Source organism: Lathamus discolor, chromosome 14, assembly GCF_037157495.1.
Source record: "Lathamus discolor isolate bLatDis1 chromosome 14, bLatDis1.hap1, whole genome shotgun sequence".
Classification (NCBI taxonomy): domain Eukaryota; kingdom Metazoa; phylum Chordata; class Aves; order Psittaciformes; family Psittacidae; genus Lathamus; species Lathamus discolor.
The window spans coordinates 8,552,782-8,580,047 of record NC_088897.1 but is presented as its reverse complement, the minus strand read 5'-3'; the positions used below and the strand labels follow the sequence as shown (position 1 = coordinate 8,580,047).

The window sequence follows — 27,266 nt, the reverse complement described above, 5'->3', positions numbered from 1 at the left end:
GAAGAACATGGTGCTTAGTCAGTTGGTCTGTTCAGTGATATGAACAGCTGGTATCTGCCTAGCACTGGGGAAGGGCAATGGCATTGAGACATCTGGACCACTTGTAGGATAATTTCCATGGACTTGGCATTTTGGAAGCCCCTTTCCTCATGAAGTCACAAACACGCACCAAAGAGAGAAAGTGCCAGTTTTCCAAACAATCGAAATGCACACGTGCATATCAGCACACTTAACCATGGCTCTGCATACTCTCAGCACTGCAGACCTGACAGAGCTCTTCCTTCACTGCAGCAGAATAGCTCAGCTCACACGTGTGTGCTCGTGTTGCTCCTACAGACCACAAACTAGAGCTATAGATACATATCCCAAAGGGGCAGAAATGAAATCTGCTTTGCTGCCAAGAAATCTGATATTTACATCGCAGCTGAGGGTGGAGAGCAGCATCTTTAAAGTCTTTCTTTCAGGTGTCTCCTCTTAAATTGCTACAGATTTGGCACTGTGTTTCTTTAAATGGGTATGGAAGCAATTTTTCAGGAGAAAAGGTCCAGGCTGAATTCTGCCACAGACTTAAGGCAATAATGAACACAACTGTCACACTATTCTTGCTATTCAGAGCCCAAACATACAATTAATTATCTAAGAAATCCTCACTTTCAGACATCAGCAACAGATTCCTCAAAAGTTCAATCTAAGGGGGAAGACGAGAGAAAATCATAAAGGAGAGCAATTTCTGGCAGACAGGGGCAGCATGGGGAATACTATGGCAGTATTTCTTTGAACTCCTCACAGCCTGTGGCTATAAAGCTAATATAAACCATCTCACGATTGTAAAAGAAAAGGGAAAAAAAGGCAACTGAAAGGGCTAGGAGCACAGTGGGGTCGAATTACCAAAAAGGGGATTAAAATGGCCCCTAGTGAGAAAGGAAGAAATATTCAAACAAGTTAATGCTCAGTTGGCAGAGGGCGGGGGGGGGAAATATCTGTTTCCCTTTGTTACACTGCAGAGCAGAAACTAAACCCAGCATGACAGACCATTGTGCAAGGTTTATTTACTTGTTTAATTTAAAGCATAAAAGGTTGATGGGACATGGGAAAGCTTTTTCAAGTGGCTACCTTGGAGTTTGGGCAAAATCAGGGCACTACAAGCCTCAAGTTATATGCCCTCTCTCATGTGTAAGTCCTTCGAAGCTAAAAGGGTATAGACAGATGAGTTACATGAAGCAGGCACCTCTTTCTCCTTTCCAGCCACTAACCTGCACTAAAAGACTGTTTTGAACATTTTTCAACTACCTCCTCTCCCATTTGGCACTGCACTTGTTACAGAGATGTTATATAAACCCTGGTGTGAACCAAGGTGCACAAGAAAGTGTGGTGAGAACTCCAAAAACTTTTCAGAGCTCTAAGCTGAAAGTCTTCTTTCATTCAAGTTATTTTGCTGCAAGTCAAAGAGGAAGATGAAGAAGGGTTCCAGGGATTAAAGCCCTTGACAAAAGTCCCAATCTGTGAGCAATGATAATGTTATCTTACAGCCAGCTCATCTACAGCAGCTTTCATCTGAGGATCTCAAATAACTTATTTGTACAAAGCAAATCTTGAAAGTCCTCTGCCAGGAAGCCACATGTGTATTTTACAGAAAAAGCAAACCTACTATTTGTGGAAGACGTGAGACGAAAGAAAGGCGTATGTCTGCAGTGGGAATTGCAGAGGCAACAGAAGCAATTTCACAAACACTAAGCTTCTTCCGCAGAAAGGCAATGGGCATCGCTCCTGCAGGCCTTTGCAATTCCAAATGAAACCAACATCCACAGCCCTCTGAACACTCATTTTTGCCCAAGAAAAGGTAACACTCATTCTAACTTTCTTAAACTACGAATACTGCTCCTGAAGAAATCAGGAAGCAGACTTTCAAGAAATGAGTTTTCTGAAGCTTGAGTATGGAATCAAGCACAATCCAACTGCAATGCACTCTCAAACTCAAACAAAACCAAAAGTCCATGCTGGTTACTCACTTGTCCTGAGACTCAATATACACGTAAAGGTGAGGCTCAAAGCACTTGGAAACAATGCCATGGAAAGGGTTGTCAGGGACCTTTGGCTTCTTTGGCTGTAAGAAAACATTTAGAGTGTTGGCTTCAAATGTGCCCTGTAAGACCCAGAAGAAACAGCAATGCAACAGCACAGAAGGATCTAAGTCTTTACAAATATTACAACACAGAAATTTGCTGTCAAATAATCAAAGGCACGCAACTGACAGTATATACAGGGTCCACAGGTCTAAGTCTTCCCTTCCTCTTGCAGAGCTGCTAGTATTCCAAGGAATTATCTTTTCACAAAATATTCTCATCCTTAAAGAAAAGGCTGCTCCATGCTAACAGGTTTCAGTAGAAGAATCTTAATGCAGTCTGTAAATAAAACCTTGCTGAACCCTTTGAATAGTACTAAGATTCCACTAGTCATCTCTGAAATGAAATGCAGCACTAATTTAGAAGAAACATTGAAAAATCCCTACATTTTAGAACATTAAAAGAGAGTAACTCAAAGTTACAGACTTCATCTGGATGTTTTTATTTAGATAAACAGCCCATGTAATTACTAGAGGAGCTGGAATTATATAGAGAACATTACGGAATGCTTTCACTGTGAAGCACATTTCTGGGGATGCAAAGACTTGTATTTTAAAGTCAATTTAGAGCTTTAAGCACATACGATTTGGGAGTCATACAGTTTACTCTCATTTTAGCTTAGTACTGCACTGCTCGCAGTAGCCAAGCTCATCTCATTGAAGCCACTGGGTCTACTCATATGCTTACGTCTCAGCATGTTCAAGTACCAGGCTGGGCAGAGCCTTTAAGTTCATTTTCGCCCTACAGCTACATTTTTATTATTGTTTTTTATTGATAGACAATCTTTCCTGTTTCTCCCCAGCAAGCTGACATGTTTTACCTGCCTGCAAAGAGGGCTGCAGTGACTCTGGAATGGAATTCTTGCCTCTCTCCACAAAATGCCAGGATCAGCTCCCAGCCAACGAAGATACGAATTTTTCTAATTGATTCTTTTTTCTTTTAAGCATAAGAAAAGCAAAACAAGAGACCCTCAAGGACATACTTTCCTAAATGCCAGAGGAGGTGGCACTAAGTCTTTTGCAGAATGACTAGGTAAGCATTGCTCAGAAATAACAATCATGTCAAAGGCACAATGAATACTAACATATGGCTGCAAACCTGAAGTGAGCAAACCAGACCACCTCTGTAAGGCTGGCTTCATTAACCTTCTCACTAAGAGCACGACTGGAGAATATAAGTTTTTACAGCTTTGGGAGAGAGCCACTACCTAGCATTCTGCATCCCAATCCCTCTGCCAGGGCCTGCCTATTTCTGCCGGACGCACACGCTCAGCGGAGCAGGAGGGAAACAATAGGCGGCAATTACAGCAACCTTCCAGTGGCCAAGCCTCCAGGATGGCAGCGCCAACACAAGGTTGCAGACCGACAATGTTTATGATTTACCAGGCTGGAAGAGCCAACTCCTATTGCAGGACTGGTTTTCTGTGTGTGTGTGCATGTGTGTCTTTGCACCATGCTGCTCCCAGCACGTCTGGTGGAGAGAATACTAAATCTTTTAACAGTAGCAGTGAAGCTGTGTTTCGGAGAGTGCAATCCTGTCCAAAAGCTGCAGATGTTTAAGCTATTTCCTCCTTGAGTTTGATGGAAATAATAAAAGGTTACTGTTGTCACAGTAAGGAGGTCTGCAGCTGGCCCAGTTTCCTTTCATTACTATCCAAAGTAAACAGATTAAATTGAACTGCTAAGATTACTAAAAGAGGCTCTTTTTTAACATGGATTCCCCCACAAAAAATATTCTTGTGCTCCCCCTTACACTCCCAAGTGTCTTAAATTCTCAGGACTAGTGTCTTGGAAGAGCTCTATCACTCAAGTTCTTCACCTTCAGCTCTTCCTGTCCATTCTCTTCTTCAGCTAGTTACAGCAGGAGACCTCCAACATAAACTCACCAGCACTAACCACCAGATGTTAGTGCTTTTGAAACTGAAATGGGAGCCCTATGGGGTTCCCATCTGGCAGAGCCCAAGACTGTGTTGTGAGGGTTAACACCGGGTGTACCCAGAAAGAGAGGGCAACCTCACTACAAATGGCATTCCAAGGGATAGCTCCATGGATGGCTTTGTGCCAGCCTGCCCACGTACAGGAAGCAGAGCAGTTCCTTTCTCAGAAATGCTTCTGGCCAAGGCAGTGCATTCCAGTGTTCAACACAACCAGCCCTAAGCAGCCTAATTAGTGTAATTATCTCTTCATGTGTCTTCTAGCACCACTGACTTCTCCAAGGATGTAATCACAGAGCCATCATCAGATGCCATCAGACATCAAGGACAACCTTCTCCCAGCCATTACAGACAGTGGAAAGCATGCTCTTCACAAAGAACTCATCACACACCTGTTTCCCTGAGTTCCCAATCTCTGTCTTCCACATCACTGATAACTGCCCAAGTTGTATTTTAATGGAAAGAGCAAAACTTTTCTTCATCATTGTATTTCAGGACTTGGGCTGGGGTGGAAAGCAGAGGGCTGCCCTGCTCATGTGAAAATCTGAAGGGGATGCAGTGGACCAAACTGTGCTGGTGGAGACCTACCACCCCCAGATCTCCCCAGTGGCATGGATTGGAGTAGGTCTCAGGGCCCAGACATCCATCAGGATACCACCTGCAAATGGCCCATTTACAGGGCTGTAAACTCACCAAACAAGGAGAGGGTACCTGCCTTGAACAACTTACAACTGAACACTGAAAAAATGTCCATCTGGAGAGTAAAATGTATGGGGCTTACAGGCTTTGATATTGGTGCCAATTAAAACAATGGCGCTTACTATTCGCTCCTTTAATGTTTGCAGAGGGCTTTGGAAACCCAGTGCTTTTACAAGTGGTTAGGTGTTGCCTGCTTTGCAGAGGTAATAGATGAAAAGCACTGTAGAGATAAAAATCCCAGAAGTAATATATCTAGAGTGAAAATCTAAAACTGACACTTGAAAGTTCAATGAGTTGCCTGGTGACTCCAGGCTCAGTTTGCCTGGCTGACAAGGAAAACTATGAATTGCAACTGTTCATAGTGGGAGCTTCTTCTGGGATCAGACAACCCAACTCTGTTAGTTCATTTTTCTTTGATGGAAATCCTTAGTTACATTTGAGCCACTGCTGTATGGCCTAGAACAGAATCTAACTCACTCTCATGTGGCAGATTGCCTCCGCACTATTAACTGAAATAAAGATTGCTTTGGTTTCAGTGAAGTGAGCCAAAGCAAACCATGGGTGTACTGGGAGTCTATGCTGCCCAAAGGATCAAAACTACACTAAATTAATTGCTGTGAAAACAAACCCTTCAAATCTATGTGATGGGAAAAGCTTAGGCATCACTAGAGATTTTAACACAGAGACTGCCCCACTGACAACTGGAGAACTTCAAAGACTTACTTTGTCCATATCACTCTTCTCAATCATAATCTCATCTGTCTCTGTCCCAGTTTCATCCTCCAGAAACGGGTTGGTGGAGGGAGGTGGCACTTCTGGCTTCTTCTGTTAAAAAAGAGGAAGCTCCTTAGAGAACAGTCTGTTTTGCTTTACTTCAAAGCACTGTAGAAGAGTTTGTCTTTTCCAAACACAGAGGTGACTGCAGAGTGCCAGGCAGTGCCTCTTCATCAAGGTTACAGCACACTCCCTCCTACTTCAGAGCATGAGTCTGGCTCCTCTCCACTGCTCCACCAGCACACTCATCTTGAGCACTGCAAGAACCCTGCACTTCTTGCACCCATGCTCACCCACTGTCAGTGTGTCAGAGCCTCCAGGCACATCAGAAAGGGGGACAAAAAATTTTCTGTTATTGCAAACTACACACTCTCCTCCTGTTTTTCTCAGTTGTAACAGCCTCTGTGCCTACCCTCTCCAAAGGGACAATAACCCAGCGACGCCAATTAAATCACAGCTGCAGATTCCCTATGAAATTTGTCAGAAAAATAAAGCCATATTCTTGAAAGATCTAAATTCAGCCAGGAGGAAAACCTTACAGGACTTCCCTTTTTAATTAGTGGCACCTACTGATCCACAGCAAATTACAAGTGGGTCCAGCAGGGTTGCCTCATAGGCTGAATTATCACATCCAAGTAGGCTTCAAGACACCAGCTGGTCAGAGAAGCCAACCTCAAACCAACAGCTTCTGAGTCACACGTGGACTCTGTGCTCCCAGGGCACTTGGCTGGCAGAGCTCTTGGCTGAGATTTCAGGCAGAAAAAGAACAGAGATGGCCCCAGAGATATTCACTGAGCTGTTTCTCTTGGCTCTGACTTTACAATCTACCAAATGAGACACTGAAAACTAGAAACCACTAATGCCCCTGCAAGTAAGACTAACCCAACAGACAATGTGGGATTGAAAGTTGGTACCATGTGGTGAGTGTGTGGTAGCTAGAAATGAAGACAAGAGGGAACTTTTAGTTATGATGTGTCATCACCATGCAGAGAACAAACATTATAACACAGTCACCATGCCATAATTACTTTGTGGTTCTCCCTGGCAATGTGGCTTCAGTTGCAAACAGCACAGGGCTCAGGAGAACCAAAAAAGTACACAAACAGTGTCCTTTCTCCTTCTTGTGAGCTGTCTGCCACAGTCATTATCAAGAAACACTTTCCCAACTACAAGCCATTGAGCACATCATACTAAACACCCTTAACAAGTGCAAAAGGAGGCTGCAGGTGACACCTTTTGCAGTCTCCCATTTCCATAGCTATGTGTGAGAGGGATTTTTTTCTCCCAAAGACATTGCTGAGTAAAGGGCTGCTCTTAGAAATCCCCTTACCGCTGTTCCATCAGCCAGAGTGCAACCTGAGAAGCGTTTAGCCAGAAGTCCTTCAAAGTTGGTTGTCCTCTGAATTGCAAACAAAAGCAACTTCACCTCTATCTCCTTTGCTCTCGTGCGCATTATCTTAGCAAGCTCTGTCCTGAAAGAGAGAAGGAAGACCGGGGGAATAGAAAAAACAAATGTGGTTTTCTATAAAGAGAAGATCTGAAATCAAACACTGTAATTCAGTCTATTCCCTAGACAGACTTTCATCACAGAAAAAGTCAAGCTAATTCCTAAGATGCTCTCTAACATTAAACTGCTTTACAGATCACATTTCAAACATAACCACAGTTGTTTAGAGCTTTGTGGGTAACAGAACCCCATCTCCTAACAGCCAGCACCCTGCTGCAGCCAGGAAAGCCTGCAGGATCAAACCTTGGGAATTGTAGTGTCTCTGACTGGGGTCCCAGAACAAAGGCAATGGTCTTCCTGAGACTCCATCTGGCACTTTCCGCTGGTCCCCTCTTTCTGGCTGGCGAAAAGCATGGTCTGAAGCAGTCAGCTTCACTTGGTCTCTAATGGACAAGTTCCTGTGTGATGTACTGTAGGTTACCCTGCTCTTGCAGGGGGGTTGGACTAGATGATCTTTTGAGGTCCCTTCCAACCCTTGGGATTCTGTGATTCTGTGATTTTTACGTCTGTTACATTGAAAATTGATTCCCACAGTATCTCACTCACAGTACATGCAGTTTTAGCGATGCTTCTCAGGGTTTCCACTTTTCACTTGCTCTTAATCATAAAGAATTCTACATAGATATTTGAAGACTGCCTTTAGAGTCCTATGGATAAATGCTCAATTTGGCAAAAGACAAGCCAACCTGTTGTTTTAAGGAAGGTGACACTGCTGGGAGGCATCACAGGGCATCTCCCCACTCACCTAGTGACGTGGCAGAACTCCACAGCGATGCGCTCCGTCATGCACCACTCCGGGGGAAACATCCGCCCGTACTTCTCCTCATAGTCCACCAGCTGACGCTTTATCCAAGCATAGCGCCTGTCAATCTTATCCAACCAGGCCACCTGAGTAAGATGGACAACATCATCTTTAAACAGCAACAGCCTGACTACTTAACTGTGCTGCTGTATTTTCACAGAGCAGTTTGTGTTACTGATCCAAGCTAACTTGACCACTATTAATAATTCTTTGAATCCTTCAAGATGCATCAGGGGAAGTTTAGACTGGATGTTAGGAGAAAAATTTCTTCCCTAAAAGAGTTGTCAATCACTGCAACAGGCTGCCCAGGGAAGTGGTGGAGTCGCCATCCCTAGAAGTATTTAAAAGGTGTGTAGATGCAGCACTTAGGGACCTGGTTTAGTGGTGAACTTGGCAGTGCTGGGTTAACAGTTGGACTTGATGATTTTAAGGGTCTTTTCCAACCTAAATTATTCTATGATTCAAAGTGCTTAAACACACTCCAGACTGCAAAATCTATCTTCTGAGAATTGAGAGCAAGTTCTGTTGAAAATGAGGATAACAGCAAACCTAAATCACGTAGGTACTATTGAAAACTCAATCCATAAATAATTCATTTGATCCCACCCCCTTTGCTTCACAGAAAGAGAGGTTAAAGTCAACAGTGGGATGAGAACACAGGAATTCCTGGATGCTTCCATTCAGCTGGACCATGGATAAAGAGACTTCTACAAGAATTCCTCTCACAAGAGCAGGATGGGATTTTTTTCCCCCTCAGCATTAGTGCTTTCTGGTCAGAAAGTTGCAACAGTAATAAAAACAAACTCTGATGGAAAAATGCTATTTAAAATGAAGCATTTTACCTTTTTTTTCCCCCTCTTTGTCACAAACTGTTGAAATTTTGAAATTGTTAAACCACATTTTGATTCACGGTTGGTTTTGTGGTTGGTCCATTGGTAGTTTTTCAAATTCAAGATGATTATAGTAAATTTTTCAAAGCTGTTAGCAGCAGAACAGGAAGCCTAAAAATTGGCTGCAAAGATTAATCCAATCTGGAAATTCCTTCCCCCCTTTTTAGGCATTTTGGTTGTTTGGGGGTTTTTTGCTTGTTTGGGGGGAAGTCTTGTTGGTTTCCAAAGTTTTTAGGTCTGCAATTTTCAAAGTTTGATTTTTCAACCCTTTAAAGGGCTGAAAGTTTATAAACTTGAATTTTTTTATTACTATATGAGGGGGAAACATCCCCAGTGCGGGTACATGAAAGTGACAGCTAAGGTGGGAAGAAGTCATCCTGTGAGAGATGACATTGACTCCCAACTCATCAGCCAGTTCATCCCACACCCACACATCTCTGCTCCTGAGCCCTCACGTTAGAAACATTCCACCACAGGAACCTGTGGAAACGTGACTTCCGTGAATGCCAGCAAAATGTGAAATCCAAATGGAGCTTGCTAAGCTTTCCTTACATCTTGGTTTTCCTGGAAAAGGACCAGATACTCTGAGAGGTGTTGTTTAATAAATTTCTTGATGATTTCCTGTTTGATTCTGGGATCCAGGACGTTGGCGACTAGACACGCATCACGTAGGACATTGCTGGGTCCGCCAGGCCTCTATCAAAATAAACAGGAACAAATGTTTTAAGGTTAAATAGCTGAATGGGTGACTGTAAACTGTACTGCAGGTTACCCTGTAGTATTCAGCTCATCTTGTTTTTATCCTCTCCCATTATTCTCTTCTTAATGCTTCTGCTGTTACTCTTTATTATCACATAGGCATCTTTCTTCTGTTGGGATGAAAACTGAGGTGCTTCCATGTCACTGGCCATATAGTTGCTCTACAGCTCAGCAGCCAGGAAGCTCCTCACCACAGAAAAGCTGCCAGCTCCATCTACAGAAATAACTGTTGTCCCATCACTTCTGCAAAGCCTTTCATCAGCCTAGATACTCTGAGGAACAGCTAAGAGATGTGGCTGACAAGTGGGAAAAGCAAACCCCTTTTCTGCAAACCTGAAAGCCAAATTAATGTGGGAAAAAAAGCAGTCTACAGATGATCAATTTGCAACATAAAGTAGCATCTGCTGGTCTGTATTGGCACAAACCAGGATGCTAGTGGAGAAGACAAAAATTAGAAACTTCTTTCAAAACAAGCTCTTTTGATGCTGCTTCATGTGGACACAGATTTGCCCTTCATTAAGAATCTGTTCCAAATAGTTTCTGCATTTCTGTACTTGTTAGTTTTATAAAGGAACCAGCAGACCTGGTACTTTGGAAGACAGAACTAGTATTTTCCTTGAAGTAAATTTCAATTCACACCTACCCCACATATTGTTTGCAAACATTTGGATGCATAAATTTGGGAAAGCACATTTGGTGCCTCAGCCTTAGCCCAGATTTGTATCTGTGCTGACTAAACCAAAGACAAACTTGGTGGCAGCATGTCAACAAACAGCCTGTGCTTGGCTTTCTCTGAACACAACACAAACCTTTGTGTGTCAAACAAATAACCAGTAAGCTGGGTGAGGTGCTGAGGGAACCGCACTCTGGTCTGGAGGGCCAGACATGGTTTGCTTGGGGCTTTCCTTGACTGGCTTGCAGACCTCGCTGCAATAGATGTGCCAGAGCGTGACAGAGGAAGGGTGTCATTTCTCTCCCATACTAGACATAAGAAGTGAGAAATATACCTGGCACCCTACAGCCTGGGAGATTTGTTTGCTTTCTAAAACAACTCCTGAAAGAAAGAGATATCCAGTCTAGATGTAAAATGAGATTTAAATCAGTGCCAATTACATTGAATAGTTTTCAACAACATATTCAATGGGAGGAAGAGGGGAAATGAGACCTTTACCTTTGTACCTTGAGAAGGAAAGGCTTCCTCAAAGTCAGCCAGGATCTGTTGTCCCAACTCATTCTGTGCTGCTTTCACCCTGATGAGAACAGAGAAAGCACAGGCTTTGTTGGTGGTACAACTTCCTTGTTTCACTGCCTGCAAACATTACTACAAAGTGGTCTGAAACACTAACAGATACACAAAGGTTTTTAAGGGACAAAAAAAAAATAAAAAGCATGCTAAAGACAAAACATCCTTCATCCATCCAAGAAGGCCTGTATGGCAAAACTGGGAGAGCATTTGGTCCATGAATGACACCAGGATGACAACTCCAGCTCTACAGCATTGATCTCTGAGCTGTAGCAGAACGTATCCTAGATAGGCCGTAATTTAGTATTTCAATAAGGGCCTGTTAATCAGCTGAGAAATCAGGAGGGTTCCTTTAATGTCAGCGTGACCAACCCATCTTTACATTTGTGTATGGTGATCACATTTCAAGAAAAGCGTGTTTCTAACATATAAAAAGCTTCACAATATCTCAAGCTTCATCATTAACCCTTCACAGTTCCAGGTACATTGACCTACTTTCCAATGCATCCGTGTGAATACCGTTGGCTGCACTTTTATCCTATAAATCCTCCATATCTCAAGAAACATAAAAAAACAAAGGTATGAAACGAGTGAAAAAGTTTTGAACAAACCACAACCTTGCTCTTTATCTGGCTGAGAGGAAAAAGCTTCCCATTTCCAGAAATAAAAGTCAATACAGCTTAATTGATACTTCTAGGGAAATGGAAATGCCTACACATACTGGAAAAAGCCAAAACAAACAGTTCGGCACTTATGTCCCTCTGCAGCCCTTCAATTCTTCCATCGCTTTTTATTATACTGGAAACACTTTAAGGTCTAAATTGATCACTCAAAGCAGTGGATTTTTCCACTGAGACCGAGATGTGACAATGAGTGGCTACATTTACTTTTGTCAAAACGTTTGCTCAGACTGTAGGGAGAAGACATGGATTCTTTTTATTATGATTCCTCAGCCTTATCAAAGACTGAACTGCTTCTTTAATCTTCCCACTTGAGGTCCTTTAGTAGTGAAACTCTACAAGATGACCTGACAAGGCTGGAGAACAGGCTGGATTCTTTAATGGTGCCAAATGCAGAAAATTCTAGTCCTTTAAATGAAATATAACTTCAAATCTGTGATTTAACTTTATGTATGACCTGCCTTATCCAGGATTTATTTATGGGGATTTTGCTGGAAAAGCTTCCTGCCTGCAATGTCAAATGTAATTTTTATTTAAGCTCTCTGCTTCACAGGAATGTTTAGAAACCCTTCTACTCTCCAAGGTATAGATCCCTAGTTAACACCTTCCCACCTGTGAAACAAAAGGGATTCACTAATATGTTGAAATAGGAGTGGGAAATTTAAGCAATAACGAGGAACCCAGCCCAACAGCCACAACTACGGGTATAATCCTGCCTACACTGTACAAGCAAGCACTAGTAATTCATGTAAGAAAGCATCACAGAACCAAACCCTTTGATCTTTAAGAAAAAGGAGGGAAAAAAGAAGAAAAAAAGATGCTAAACATAGACTGAAAATGTCTATCTTTGAAATAATCAGGAAGTCTTCAGCATTATGAGGTGCAGAAATAAAACAAGTTATTAGCTGTTGTACTTCTTTCCTTATGACCAGCTACAGCAACCTTCCTATTTGACAACAGCTGCAGGGAGCACAGAGGAGGGACTGAGAAGAGCAGCAGCCAGATTCCTGAAGACTCAACAAATTTAAAAGAAGCCCTGTCAAACAGTCAAAAGCTCTGTCCGTGGGCTTTGTTGTTTTAGGCTCCGATTCAGGAAAGTACTTAAGGGTAGTCTTAACAGGGATTCTCATATCCTTAAAATAAGAAACTTGCAGGAATGCCTTGAACTGGGATGCTGAAGATACATACTTCTGTCTGGCTTAAAAATGTCTCAAAGAGGGAAAATGAGTTTTAGCTTTTTTTTTTCCTTCATATTTTGTAAAATGGGGATAGAATAGACACTGAAGTTGCCAAAGGTTTAGGTATGTGTGAGCAATGACAGGGACGCTCACTGCCCTCCCGGTAACTATCCCTCTTCACACACACACACACACAGAGGCACACATGATTATTTTTTCCCCATGAGCAGGCACCCAGAAACATGAAAACCTTTATGCCATTTCTCTCCAGAGCGATTGCTTTAGGTAGAGAACACAGGAAGGCACTTGCTTCAGCCACTATGGATTATTACTTCCCATGTAAAGCTGTAATGCTTCTGATAACTCAGAATAATCTTCATGCAATGGAAACTGCAGCGATAAAAGCCTCTACCCCATGACCGGCTTCACATGCATTCACTGCTGAAGGGCCATTTCTGCACGAGTGTAGAAAAGTGTGTGTGCTTAACCACTTGCAGGAAGGGAACTGCCTACTAAAGCAACCCCAGCAGCTCTCGGTTGATAACAGATTTAGGATCTCTTCCTAGAATATTTTTCCTGACTAGATTCCCCCTGGCAGCATGCAGGGGTATGGCAGCAACAATCCTGGCTCGCCGCAGCAGGGAATTGCCTTTTCCTGGGGTTGCTTGCATGTGCCAAAACCTCTGGTTACTCGAGTGTTAGTGATTTCTGTTTCTCTGACTTTTGTTTTATTATTAGTGGCTTTTGTTCCCCCATTTCCCCGCCTTTAAAAAAACATAAACACAAGAAAACCCACTGTTATGTTTCAAATGACATTAAATTACTAGAAGCCACAATTCCTTTAGCCAAAGCTACCAGGTAATCTTAAACTAATCTTAAACTAGGCCTGGCAGCTTGGTGAGATAAAAAGAGGCTGAGCTAGCCTGTTTTCTGTGACAAACTTATAATCATCTTTCTCCTAAATACTTTCCAGGCTTTTTTCCACTATCTGCTAGGCTTTCTCGACCACTTTCATGGGTGGGTTTGTAACTCCTAATTATACACTCCCTCCAGAGACAGAAAACAGAAGAGGATTGACAGAAAACAAAATATTTCTATTTACTACAACAAACAACTTCCAATGTACCCTATAAGAAGTTGGTTTAAGAACACGATTAGGAAAATATTTACATTTGGCTGTGAATTGTGCCACTTTTAAATCAACAGGATCACCGCAAGCAGCCAACTCCTTGTTGGCTCTGAGACTTCAGTCCAGGTTTCCAATTAATACTTAAAGAGGTTTGGTTATTTTCAAAGGGACAGAACAGGTGAAAAACAACATTAAAAATACATCATTAGTTTTCACAGCACCAAGAAGCAGGAACCTCAATTGAATACCCTATGACAAAGGGCACATCCAACACCCCAGAGCAGGCACTTCTCCTTCCCATGGTTTCCCATTCATATTTGGCTTCACTGCATTCATGACAAGAAAGAGAGGCTCTTTTATTAAAGAAAGCAACAGACTCTGCTCATTTCACAGTGTATATAATAGACTTATTGTATATAATAGACTTTGGTTACTGTCACAGGTCTGTGCCAGCATCTACTAACGCATTTCTTGCCTTCACAAACATCTCAGAGGCTTCATTTGTACCATTAAACCAAATTCATGAGATATCAAACCCCAGCAATTTCACAGTCTAAAAATAGCCCTGCAAGAAGCCAGGCAAACTTCCTTTGATGTTTCATGAATCACGAATGTATTTCCCAAGCAAAGAGAGTGAAAACTCAGCTCCAAATTGGGCCCTAATACATACACGTGTAGTCAAACTCCAAAGCAGATATTACTGTGCCATAGACCTCCCTGTAGTAATTTGCTGCCTGGATGTCAAAGCAGTAAAGAGAACCCAGCAACACCGTGGGTGCAGCTCCTCTTTCACCCCACAAGCAGCCGCTTCTATCGCTACCAGATGGTGCAACTCTCCCTGTGTAAACACTGGAAGGAAAACCCTGCCGAGGCAATTCTAAAAATAGGAGGAACAGACTTTCTTGAGCTTTTCAGATCCTTATCTTGAAGGGAGAATAAAACAAAAGAAGTTTCTCCCAATGTCCTTGCCAGGCTCTCTGGCGTGACTCGAAACCACTGTGCCTTTTAGCAGCAGCCTGAATTGTTTGCTCTAATTATCGGCAGCTACAAAAGTATTAAATAATCATCCATCAGAAAACCAGCCAAAATTCTGGACCGGGGCTTAAATTATATTTGGTCTTAAAATGGCCAATGACAGCAGGTTTCTCCCAAGGGTATTACCACTCGAAGAAAATGAAGCAAGTTATCTTTCTGAGCATGAGGCTGGAATAGACAACAGCTTAAATTCAGGAAAGCCCTGACATATGTTTATATTTCCTTGATGTTCATGTTAATTTAAGCAAATGCTTATGGCCAAATGCTTTGTTAAAACAAGGCCCCATCTCTCTCTCTCTAGACTTAGGGTGAATTTTTCTGTTGCTCCATCTCATGGATTCCATCTGGGGTTTCTGGAAGAGGTATCTATACCATAAAGAAAGGCCAACAGATGAAAATATTACAAACAAATCATTCAACCACTGTTTCCATCACTGAACAGCACAGGCAGCCAGCTGCTGTCTTAGCAAGAGGAGTTACCAAAAACATTAATTATTGTGCCTGGAAGGCTCCTTCAAGTACCTCTGTAATGAGCAAAGTCACCTCAGGCCTCAAGAGGATGGTGGTGATACATTTGCAATTCCCACATGATCTCAGGTATGGCCGTATCATTAAGAAGGTTCATCCCTAATGTTAAAAGGCTATTTTCACCTCTGAGCTATGCTCAGCACTACTACAGGCTGTTAAGCAAACGCTGTGTGTGTGATGTAAGAGAAGTAAAACCTGCTGTAAAGCAGGAAGAGTAGGTTTTGGCCAGGGACAGCAATGGCCCCTAGAACAGAGAGGGCCTCATTCCCTTGACACCCATCTGTCACCTCCCAGTGAAGCCAAGGCCCTCAGAGATCGGGCTACTGCTGAGAACTGTGGGCATTTGCTGCTGGAGCTCCATCAAAACTCACCAAATTTAAGTGTGTAACTGCACATTAGAAAATCAAGACTACATAAACTCAGCAGTCAAGGTGTACTGCATGCAATTTTGGGAGGATTTGCTATAAGCTTCAAATCTCAACAGAACTGGGCAACCGGAGCAGGTTTTGGCAGAAGAAACTCAAGGTGCTCAGAGTAACTGAGTTTTGACAATGCACAAAAAGAAATCCTGCCTGTGTAAAGCCTTGGGCAAAGGTGCATCTTAACGGCAATTTGACAGCAGTAAGGCACATGCCTGGGCAGAAAGGGGTCCTACGCACCATGATGTTAATGTATACATTTCTGCTTCATGCCAGGCTGCTGAATTCTATCACTGAGGTCAGGAAAGCAGAAGAAAGCATCACCTCAGGGTTCAAACACCTGCACATGAAGATCACATTTGCACTCCCATGGATTACTCTAGTACGTTAAAAGCCAGTCAATGAGAAACGCAGAATTGTCATTAATTATATCTGTACTAATTACTGTTATTTAACAGAATAGTATTAACAGAATAGGCTGCTCAAGAGTTGAGCAAATTGTGTCCAATTTTAACCTATTTACTTTGGCTTGAAAGAAGCTCTAAGGACCATGTCCAGACTTTACATCCCTGACACATTGATTCTGCCTAATGCATTTTCTAACCTCCCTTCCCAGCAGGCATGCAAGTGCTCAGGGTCTGACCATTTTACCTTTCAGAAAGCTGTCGAATCTGAGGAATCCCCATGTATTTGTTGAAATGCTCTAACACATTCACAACACCCTGGAGAAGGTTGGCCACTTCCCCATATTGTCTCCTCCTGGTCATAGCCCTGTAGAGGAAATTAAAGATTTACAAAGGCAGATTTGATGAAAATCCTGGGTGGTAATTCCATAGGTTACCTCATCCCCACTGGGTCATGCCAGTGCCTATTGACATTTCTCCTTCTAAAATACACAACTCTTTATTAACATTCCAATGCAGCATTAAAATTTCACTTAACTGATACTAAAATAAACCTATCCAGCACACATCCAACAGTGCCTCAAAAACATAAATGTCAAAAGCAAGGCTTGGCAAAGAACATGTAAACTCCTGAATGCATCCGCTTCCCAGTATGGGTCCGGAGGCAGTAAATGTTATTTCACTGTAATGACCCGAGTTAAGCCATTCGTCACCAGACAGAAAGTGTGAGCTAAAGCTTCACAGGGAGGAGGATCATTCTGCTGAAAAGCTGTTAGCCTTGACTTTTCTGTTAATCACTTTCACAGGGAAGTGACAGAAAAGAAATAACATTTATTTATTTTTATTTCATCCTTTAAGATGATTCCACTGGAGCCAGTAGCCTAAGTAAAACTGTATTCTGAACACTTAAGAACCCAGGGTTCATCCAAGACCAGGCTGTGCCTGGGTCTCCCAACTTCAGAGATGCAACATGTAAAAGACTGAATGTCCCCAGCCTGTGTGCTCAAGCACATTAAAAAAAACCCACAGAGGACTATTAGAAACATCTAACCCCCTTCGTACAGAGTACAAGCTGTAAGGCTTCTTTAAACTCATTCTCAGGACTAGAGTAGACCTTCCTGAAAAAGAACTCATTCCAGTGTAAGACATAAAACTGATAAAAATGCCCCCAGCTCCCTGAACAGCATATCCCTGATGAGGATATTTAACTGCACAGACTTACTCTTTAATGAAGCCAGACTCATTCCTTATCACCCAGGATCAACACAGCAATTCAAGCAATCGATGCTGCAAACCATTAAATACAGCAACACAGCTTGCAGGTCACTCAGAGTAACACAGAAAGGATCCGCCAGCAAAAATCAAGACTGCAACCTATTAAGCAAACTTCCCTCCAGAAAAACAAGCAGCTGCTACAGACCTATTTAGAGCACTGCAGCAAACTTAAGAACTCAGCAGTGGCATCAATGTACCACTGAAAATTCACATACTTACTCCAGTGAATCCACACCCCCCGCCAGCATGTGCAGGTGGTTGAGGGTGGTGATGGAGGTGGTCAGATGACGCTTGGCATGATCTAACTGCTTGATGTCCCGTGTGATTTCCTTAACCTAGAGCACAAAAAAAACGAGTCTGGTGAAGTATCAAGCCACAGTAACAAAATTTTAAGGATATAAGAAGAACCCTCTCCTCTTTTCCGGACAGACACATTAGCTCTACAACCATGCTAACACACAAACAACGCTAGAGGTTCAACACATGCTTGACAGCAAATTATCACCCAGTCAGAAGGGCCAGAGACAAAAATGTTCTCTCCTTAAGGAGAACTGGAAGCAAAAGTCAGTGCCCCGCTCCCTTTCAAAGGTTAGAAAGAAACTACTGCTCACCATTTGTTCAGATTTTTCAGCTTTGTCTTTAATATCCTTAATTTTCCCAAAGAGCTGCTGAATGGCTTTCTGGGCTTCTTCCAGGGCCTGGAAAAGAAACAAGGTTAGAGTGGAAAGAAAACTACATTCAGTTTTCACCTTCTAAGAAATACACAATTGCTCCCTACAGCCCCTGGGCTGGAGCAGTGGAGGGAAGCTGTTTTCTCACAAAGAAAACATTGTCAGCACATCAAAAATCAATGTACCATGTTGGGATACTTAACCTGAGTGGAGACCGGGGCTTCAGTATCCATTTTATAATAATGCTCTGGCAAAATCTAAACGAGAAATTCTAGGAAATCACCTCTGTAATAAAAACTGTGAATAAGTTTAAGGTTACTGCAATAAATTTCGACACACAAAGTGTGGTAAAATGTAGAATGTACTCAATCAGTATGTATTTACAGCAGGAAAATGAAACCTCCACATTCACCATTAGCTCTAAATAAAAAATACACGTTACACACAGAACAGTGAGGGCTTGCCTAAACCCCTCACTGAATCAGCAGGATATTATCCTGTTAGAAAACAACGTATTTTGCTGATTCCTTTGGGGTGGACAGCTCAAGCCTCCCACCCACGTGCAGGAGGAACAGCTCTTTCTAGGCACAGAAGAGTGGGCACAGGATTAGTGGGTAAAGAGGGTTGAGCATGGGAAATGGGCCTGGCCTTAGGGTTTTGTGCTGTTTTACTGCCAGCTTCTTGGGGCACGTGGTCCCCCTTATACAACCATGGTGCATCCTGACCTCACACAACCATTGTGAACTACACGTGGATTCAGTGCGTGAAGCCACATGTCCACAATCACATGTCCAAAATCTGAAGCAATTCAACACATTTTGCCTTCCCGGTCTGATAACATTTCCAGCTCCAACTCCACTTTGTTTCCCGCTGTTCAGTGGGTTTCTATCCCTCTGTTTTTATATCCAGTCCCATGACCAAGGTTACAGCACAAGCTACAAGCTCCTTCAGCAAATAAATTTAACACATCTTCATTTGGAAATGTATGAGCAAACTATCTGCCAGGAGCTTTTGCTGGAACATAGCTGCATTATAATAAAAGTATAAAAGTTGGAAACGTTTTACAATTCATTTTCCAGAAGGGGGGGGGGGGGGGGGGGGAAGTCTCCTCCAAAATATATTCTGAATCATGTGAAAGTTAACACTTTATCTATCAGTGTCACACAGCTATCACATAGCATGTTCACTAAGGGAAGTGAACACACAAGTGTGCTGCAGGGACAACTAAATCAGAAATGGACACCACCACCTACCTTCCCATTTGGCTCCAACCTAGCCACCTTTTAGGATAAAGTTTTCTCTTCCATTTAAAGGCATGTGGATTAAGTGCACACCAAAGAACTAAAGAATGCTCCTTTCAACATATTTAACTATAGTCTCTGTACTCAGTCCCAGACCACAGCTGCAGCACATTACTCAAGTGAGCTATTAAGCAAGCAGCAACTATCCTGCATATTCTGATATGTGGACAGGCCTATGTGTGTATGTATATATATATATATATATATATATAAAAGTCAACCTGAAATTCCTCACAGAAGCCAAGTGCTACTTCCCTTTGCTTCAGCACTGACGTTAAATTTTAATTTCTCTGCATGATCCCAGAGAAGGCAGAGCTGCTGAACTCTCCAGAAGAAGAGACGAGGATTTATCCTGCCAATTAAAAGATTCTTCAAAACCAGATGCTATCCTCCTTCATATCCAAAGCCAAGGCAATCTCACAGAACTTACACAAACCTTACATTTTCTCAAACCAACTTGCAGGGACTGGTATTTGCTAGGATCACACACATGAAGATCCACTGGGAGCAAGGTATGGAGGATCATCTATAAGGAGACTGTGGAAGTCCTACACTCATGCAGCACAGCAGAGCCATGTAGATACGCAGCAGGACCACCCCATATTCCCAATTAGCAATACGCTTAAGACACATCTCTGATCCCATTCCCCTCTCCTAGGGATGATTTTTCAGATGCAAGTTCAGACAACAGCCATAGCAGCTCTCCTTAGCATGACTGCCAAGGCAAACTAAAGACCTTCAGCCATCCACCACAATCCTTTCCTTGGGGTGGCATCTTTAACCTGCTCTCCAAGAAGAGAGTACTTGAGAGTTGCTACTTTAAGCATCAGTACACAGCTCAAAGCCATTTGCTCTTGACAGCCTTCAGCAACCAAGTTCAGAGTAAATGATACCATGAGTAAGAAATTCCACCTGAGGTCTTACAGGTTTTACATTGGAATCCCTATTCACAAAGGGATAATGGTCTTATGCTTTCCTCATGAGACAGAATATCATCTACTTGAATACAGGGATCTTTTCCAATATTACTGCCCATAATTTATCCTCAGACAGTTGTGGCTTTAACCCCCTTATAGACTCTGGAAAAATACAAGCAAGACAACATGCTCTGCCCCCATCTGATAAATTAAAGAACTGCGGTTTCCTACTGCTGTGAAAAAGAGCATGGGTGGGATGTAGGAACCCAACAGCCCCTGCCATTCTGTTCAAGTTCTTTATCACATCTTTTGCAGAGGGGCAGACATTTCCATAACTGTTCAAGAAAAAACACCACACACAGAAGTCCTCAGCAAACTTCGCAGACTTCAGTGAATCAGAACTGCTCATAAACACTCGTTTCCTTTCTAAAACTCGCTTCCAAGTATTTACTTTGCCATTAAGACATAAATCTTTAGCTGCTCTCCTAAAATAGATCTGCATATTCCTTATTTGGGTCAGAACAACACTAAATTCATCAACATGCTTGGTTTTCTATATCATTTACATTTACAGATGAAAATATTTCTTCAAACAAGATTTGCTGAAAGTAACACTGCATGAAAATCTATTATTTTAAGTCCAGAGGGAACTGTCAGACAGAGATGATGGGAAGTTCAGAACCAAATTAAAAGTGTTACTTCTTGCACAAAGCCTCCAATTAAACTTTCTTATGGTTCTTTTTAAAGAAACCAATGAAACCTTTTTGGCTGCAACATTCCCACTGTAACACCTGATAGTAAAATATTGCGTGTAGAGGAAGGAAATACAGAAAACTAGTCAATGATGGAGAAAAACCTTCACCTTCCTGGTCACTGTAAAGACAGAGTAAAGGAAAGAGCAAAACCAATGAAAAACAAACTTCAAGTTTAAGAAAACACCTCACAGTTGATAAATGGCTTTCATTATTAAGGGATAAGAAGCTGGGACATGAAAATAGGTTTAACTGTTCAAGGTGTAATATAGAAGTTTATTGATATATCTAACAATTAAAGGCAAAAGAAGAGAAGGGAAACCACAACCATTCAGCATTTTCTTACTGCTTTTGTAATTGTTTTATTAATAGCAGTTTTATTTTGGACAGAAATTCTAAACCCAAAACAGTATCCAGAGAACAGGAACTGTTCTTACTCCAGCGTAACTGGTTTACATGCAGTAGTCTTGCATCTGTGAGATTACTTGAGGCAGGGTTCACCTTGTATGACTAATTTATTGGTTTCCTCATGAGCACAACTGGGAAACATGTAAATGTACACATCTCCAAACTTGCAAACGTGAAGCTATTGTGTTTCCTTCTCTACACTAGCAGTTCATTTCAGGGGCAGAGTACCACAAATAAAGAAGGAGACCGAATAGATAATCTGTTGTGGTTATATGAAACAAGGATGTTGAAATTAAGGTTGCGATGTACTGGAAAAACACCATATGACTCTAATCAACAACTGAGCCTGCAAGCTACAATTAACCCACCAGCATTATTTATTAAACTTTATGCAACCTCTGAGGTCCCTGAAGGCCAGGCACCAGCTGAGAAACACGGCATGGGTAGGGCTTGACTGCTGGAGAGAGGCAGAGCCATCGGTCAGTGGTGTCTGAGGCTCTTTCCATCATGTTTGTCCCCAGGGTACCTCAGCTACTCTGACAACTGTAAATTTAGCAAAGAGGGCAGGACCAGCAACAGAGCAAGAGACTCTAGACAGAGCACTCCAGACAAGACAGGCTTCAGCTATGTATCACTTTCCTCCTTTTCTGGTGTAGTGTGTCTCATCATCTGCCCCGGGAGGCTTCAGGAGCTGTGGGTTCATGAGCACATCCTGGCTGCAGGAGGGAAGCAGCAATGGTGGGGTGTCACAGTGGGGTGTCTCTGTGGGGCAATGCACAGCTCCATGTGTAGCACCTGAGAAGGTACAGCCCCAGCAGCTGCAGAGCAGTGACCCAAAGCACCATCCTTGGCAGGGAACGCACAGGGGAATCTTCCAGTTTAAAACCATGGTTGTAGAATCATAGAATCATGTATTTTTAACCATCCCCATTTCTCAGCCAATCTGTATTTTTGCAATGGAAGTTCCCTTGCTCCTGTGTTAACAGCAGAGATGAAATACAGAAGACTGAGAAATCGCATACAAGAGTTGGAAGACCCAACTCCAGAGCACACAGCCAGACCCCAGGTAAGCTGGGCAGACACTGAGCTACACAGTTTTTCATCAAACTCTCCAAAGCTGGAGGGAAAAACACAGCACATGAATCAGTTATAGCTCTCCAACCTTCTTCACCTTGAGATGCAATGGGAAAAAAGAGTGCAAACACACCAGTATAAAACAACAGGGAGCAGAGTTGAACCATGAATCACTACGAAAAAGGCTGACTCAAAAACAGCTTTACTTGGCATTATCCCAAACAACTTCTAAGGTCAGTCTGCACATCATCACTTGTGTCACCTTTTCATATGAGATCTTCTAAGCAGCAAAACGAGGAAAGAAAATAACCCGAAGTGAGACAAGAGGACATCTAATTCTATTTTGAAGCAATGCATCATTCAGAAGGTTATGTTCCAGTGACTTACAGTACCAGACTGGCATTAACACACATAAAAGCAGCATTAGCAATAATATTCAAGGAAAAAACCCCACAACCCAGTTTAGTGAATTCAAGTCAGTATCTCTAAAAACCCACAGCTGCTGCAGATGCACAAAGCACCCTCCTTCCCTGCACGGCCCAGGCATGGAGCTGTCACATCGCTCCCATCAAGCTACAGTGAGTAGAGAGTGTGTTGATTTCTAAATACCTCTTCATTCACCCTATCAGGAACCTTATGAAGGCGACTATTGAAACACTACAAAATACACAAACAAGAACTGAGAGGCCAGTGTGTGACTACAAAATGTTGCTGAAGTGGGGGAAAAGCAAATTTTCAGAGGAAGTTCGCTTTCTTGGGAAAGCCTGAGCTTGGGGACTAACTGAATTAACACCGTTCCCCTCAGTAATTGTTAAAATACCTCGATGGTTTCCATATGCTCACTGGTGTTGTGCTAGAAATGTGCTAGCTTTGATCCTAGCCAATATGTATTTCAATTGGATGTTATTACTCACATCAGAAAGCTGCCCTCTACTAAGTATTTTATAGACACTTGACAGATCTGCCAAATTCGCAGCATCCAAATGTATTTTTAATGTTACAAATTGGGCTGTGGTTAGGATGCTGGGAATTTCATGTTCCTGGATGGGTCCCCACTCTTGAATACAGAGCGTTAATGCTTCTTTCATTTGCTGCCACACTTGCAACCCAAATCAATGAAAATCTAGACCATGACTAAAAATACGTTCCCATCCCCAATGCTCCAAGGAGTCTCAGCTGCAGAGATTTCAAAGAAACCCCTGCACACAGTGACCAGCCTAACAATTTCTGCCACTAAAACCTCACATAAATGAGCCCCTCCAGATTGAGAAAGGGTGGAAATGTGCTTTGATTCTCAGTCTGATTTCATTTTGCAGAAAACTCTGAAGTTTTACAGCTAGGGATAACCCACGCAGCCAAAGCTGCTTGTCTGTCAGAGCCATGCCAGCTAATTTCCCTGAACAGACAAACCTGAAGGGCTCATCACCCTTGGTTTTGATTTTAGCAGATTTCTACCTTAGGAGTTGATCAAATACTACATAACTACTACAACTGTCATTGAAAAAGACAGTTTTGTGTCATCAGCTCAACCCTAACCGCTAAGGCTGCACAAGACACTTTAAATCAACAAAGCAGGTTATGTCCAACACTTCACCAAGCTTGAAATTGCTTCTACTCCCCCTTCACTTAACTCCTCCAAATAGAGCTTAGAAATCAAACCCCATGTTCTGAGCAGCTGCACAAACACCAATGGACACAGTGTGAAGCAAGAGGTGATTTCCAGGTTGTGTTGGTCGAAACCTGTCAGCTTAACTCCCATACTGTACCAGTCCAACACTGAGCTGTCAGTTTTAATTGCATTGCCCAGCCCTGCACACTGACGCCTGCACCATGAAGAAAGGTGGTGATGTGCTGTAAGTAACAATAGTTTTAGTGGTCTTGCTCTAGTGAGTAGCTTTACAGTCACGCAGCTAATGTGCACCAGAATGGCGTGGCCATTTAAACGTTCATGGTGTGAGTTACACAACCCTCTAGCAAAGCCTTTAGCTTTATCACAGACCTCACAGTGGGTTACCACAGCTCCATCACACAGATGTAGGTTGGCAGGGGAAGGGCAACAGCCTTCCCCCACACCCAGCTCGATGCATTAAACACCATTATCACACAGGAAAAACTCCTCTGGGCAGACTCTTACTATTTCCTTTATCACCCCTCATTATTTCAGAATAGCAAAGCTCAAAGCTGTGAGTCTCTGCCCTTCACATCATTTCTGTTCACACCCTGACTGCACCTCCCTGTGCCCATGACCCATGTTGTCTTCTATGGCCTCTCCTCCTGCTGAGGCAGTGGCACACACGTGCTTCTCTGACCACCAGCAAGTTGCCTGGTTTTGTTTGATCCGGGGTGCTGCACACTGAATTTGTCTGTAAATGACTGAGGGATTCCAGTTAATTTGCCTGCAGGCAGCACTGCGGTCATGTTTGCTGTATCAGAGACATGCCTGACTTCCATGGGAGGCAAGTTTAGCACCCACTCGAGTTGAATCAGACTTTGCAAGATTGATGTTTGGATTGAGAGCTAAGAGGCAAAATACAGGTGGGGGGAACAGACAACCATGCCATGAACCCTACAAGTAGGGATTTCTAAGTGGAAATGCTGACAGTCCACCTGCCATAAGCATTAAAGCAACACAGCTGGAATAAACATCACCACACAGCAGATACGAGACAACAACAAAAAGGAGAAAGGAAGTTAAAAAACCAAGATCCACAGTAAACCAAAATCTCCTGCCTGTTGTCAAGATTTCTATTTTCAGGCTGGGCTTCTTGCTTTTCTGGCATCAAAATCAAACAGCACTGGCTGTGGAACAGCCCTGTCTTACTTTGCAGCTTCACTGCCTTCAGTGCATCAGCAAGCGTGCCTCTTGCCAGCACAAAACATGACCTGGTTTCCAGCCTCAGGCTGCAGGACAGTGACAGGGTGCACCAACCACCTTTCCATACAGAAGCACAAGGCAAGGTCAAGCTCAGACCTGCTTCTGCCTTGAACCAGGCTTTGCAGCAGATGGCAAAAGTTATGCCTGATCTCTTCATACAGCTGCAGATGCCAGTTTGCGTGGCCAGTAGCCAGGATGATAATAAAAAAGCACTATTTCTTCTTGGCATGCCATTTACCTGAAACCCTTTTCAATAAACATGTTCTAGGCTAGAAAAAGCTCCCTGCGTCTCCTGATGGGAAGGACATTGCCCAACTGTCATAATTCATTAGGGAGATGACTGAAACTCACTTTTGATTTATTTTGGCAGCTCAACTTCTACTTATCATTCATTAGTTACAAAAAATATTATGGGGCTTTAATCACCCAACTGGAGCCTTACAGAATCTGCAGCATAACTTTTTTTTTTCTTTAAATATATAAAATTACGCAGCTTAAGACAATATTTGACCCTCAGCCATTCACCATCTTAAAACAAATTGAAAACTAACACTAGTCAGCTCATGTTTCAGAATAATGAGCCATTCATCAGAAAACCCCTGCAACTAAAACTTAGCAATGCAAGAGAGAATGAATATAATTGAAAGATGGTGCCTACATCATGGATTGTGACACAAGAAAGCCCACAAATATTTTATATACTTAGGCTTAACCAGTTATTAAGAGCTTACAGTGATTTACCTCGTGCTTTTAAGGCTTGGGCAAAGGCAGCCAGTGCTGTCCCCATATCAACATCTACCCTGTGAGCCGAACCTGGACACTGCAGCCAAGAAAGCAGCATGCGATATGATGTCTGGAAGCAAGCATGCACTTAAATAAATAATGAAAATGAAATTAAAGTGCCTGCAGTAGGAGACCTGAAATCCCTGACTACCTTTGTTTAGTGTGAAATGTAACATGCAGCTGAAAAGCCACCTCCACGCAAACAGGTGGAGGTAAGAAGAGAAGCTGAAGCAACAGTGCTGCAAATGAAGCATGCTTATGCAAAGAGTGCACAGAATCACCTCCCTGCCTTCCAGGCTGACACTGCTGCAACCCAGCACTCACAGCACTGGGGACAGGACAAGCTGCTGGCTCCAGTGACACCATCCTCTACCTGTCCTGAAGCTCAGGACACCACTGGCTACACAGGCACTTGAGTAGTGAGAATGATCCCTTCAGCATGGGAGTACCATACCCCTATGGCTGCCTGTCACATGTAGCACCTGCATCCCTCTCTTCCGCTCACTGTCCATCTTCATCTTGTTCTTCTTCCCTATATTGATTCTGCAAAGTGTTTCCTGATCTCTAGTTAAAGGGAAAAAAAAAAACCCAACAAAAATGTATTTCACATACTTCCATCTATGAATAACCTGTCAAACCCAATAACCTGTGGGCATTTTTCTATGCCAGACACATCCTCCTCCTTCCAAAGGCTTAACCACTGCCAGACAGGGCAGCACACACAGGGCAGGGCAGGCAGTCTGAGCCTCCCCACAGCTGCAGAGCTGAGATGTTTATTTTCACATGCCACCAGAAAGGACAGCATTGGTTTCCAAAGGATGGGATGGCTAACTGAACTGTCTGCTGCTGTGCTGGGCTCAGGCTGGACAGCAAGAATATATCTGTATTCTTAACTACAGCAGCTGCCATCTCTCTGCTTGTACTGCTGTATTTATGAAATAAAACTACTACTGTTCTCATGGAGCAAAGCAAAGAAGGAGGAGCCAACCAAAGCAATCCGAGTTACCAACCAGCATCCTAAGCCATGAGAAACATGCAAGGCTCTTCCCAGCCCAGAACAAATCCATTTTCTCTTCCAGTTAACGCTTAACTTTGTTCTAGCACTAA

General features: G+C 42.7%; 1 protein-coding gene across 2 annotated transcripts in view; it reads right to left on the bottom strand.

Moving 5' to 3' along the window:
- VPS53 (VPS53 subunit of GARP complex) overlaps positions 1 to 27,266 on the bottom strand; it is a 67,348-nt gene that overhangs the window by 29,815 nt on the left and 10,267 nt on the right. The window contains exons 5-13 of one of the 2 annotated variants that reach the window (XM_065694622.1): positions 17,990 to 18,076; positions 17,598 to 17,713; positions 16,351 to 16,470; positions 10,659 to 10,737; positions 9,281 to 9,424; positions 7,782 to 7,924; positions 6,860 to 7,001; positions 5,479 to 5,580; positions 2,010 to 2,104 (exon numbers count right to left, since the gene is read on the bottom strand). In XM_065694622.1, coding sequence (XP_065550694.1) covers positions 2,010 to 2,104; positions 5,479 to 5,580; positions 6,860 to 7,001; positions 7,782 to 7,924; positions 9,281 to 9,424; positions 10,659 to 10,737; positions 16,351 to 16,470; positions 17,598 to 17,713; positions 17,990 to 18,076 — 1,028 coding nt within the window. The remainder of the gene's footprint in view (positions 1 to 2,009; positions 2,105 to 5,478; positions 5,581 to 6,859; positions 7,002 to 7,781; positions 7,925 to 9,280; positions 9,425 to 10,658; positions 10,738 to 16,350; positions 16,471 to 17,597; positions 17,714 to 17,989; positions 18,077 to 27,266) is intronic. The other variant, XM_065694623.1, reaches the window with a different exon arrangement.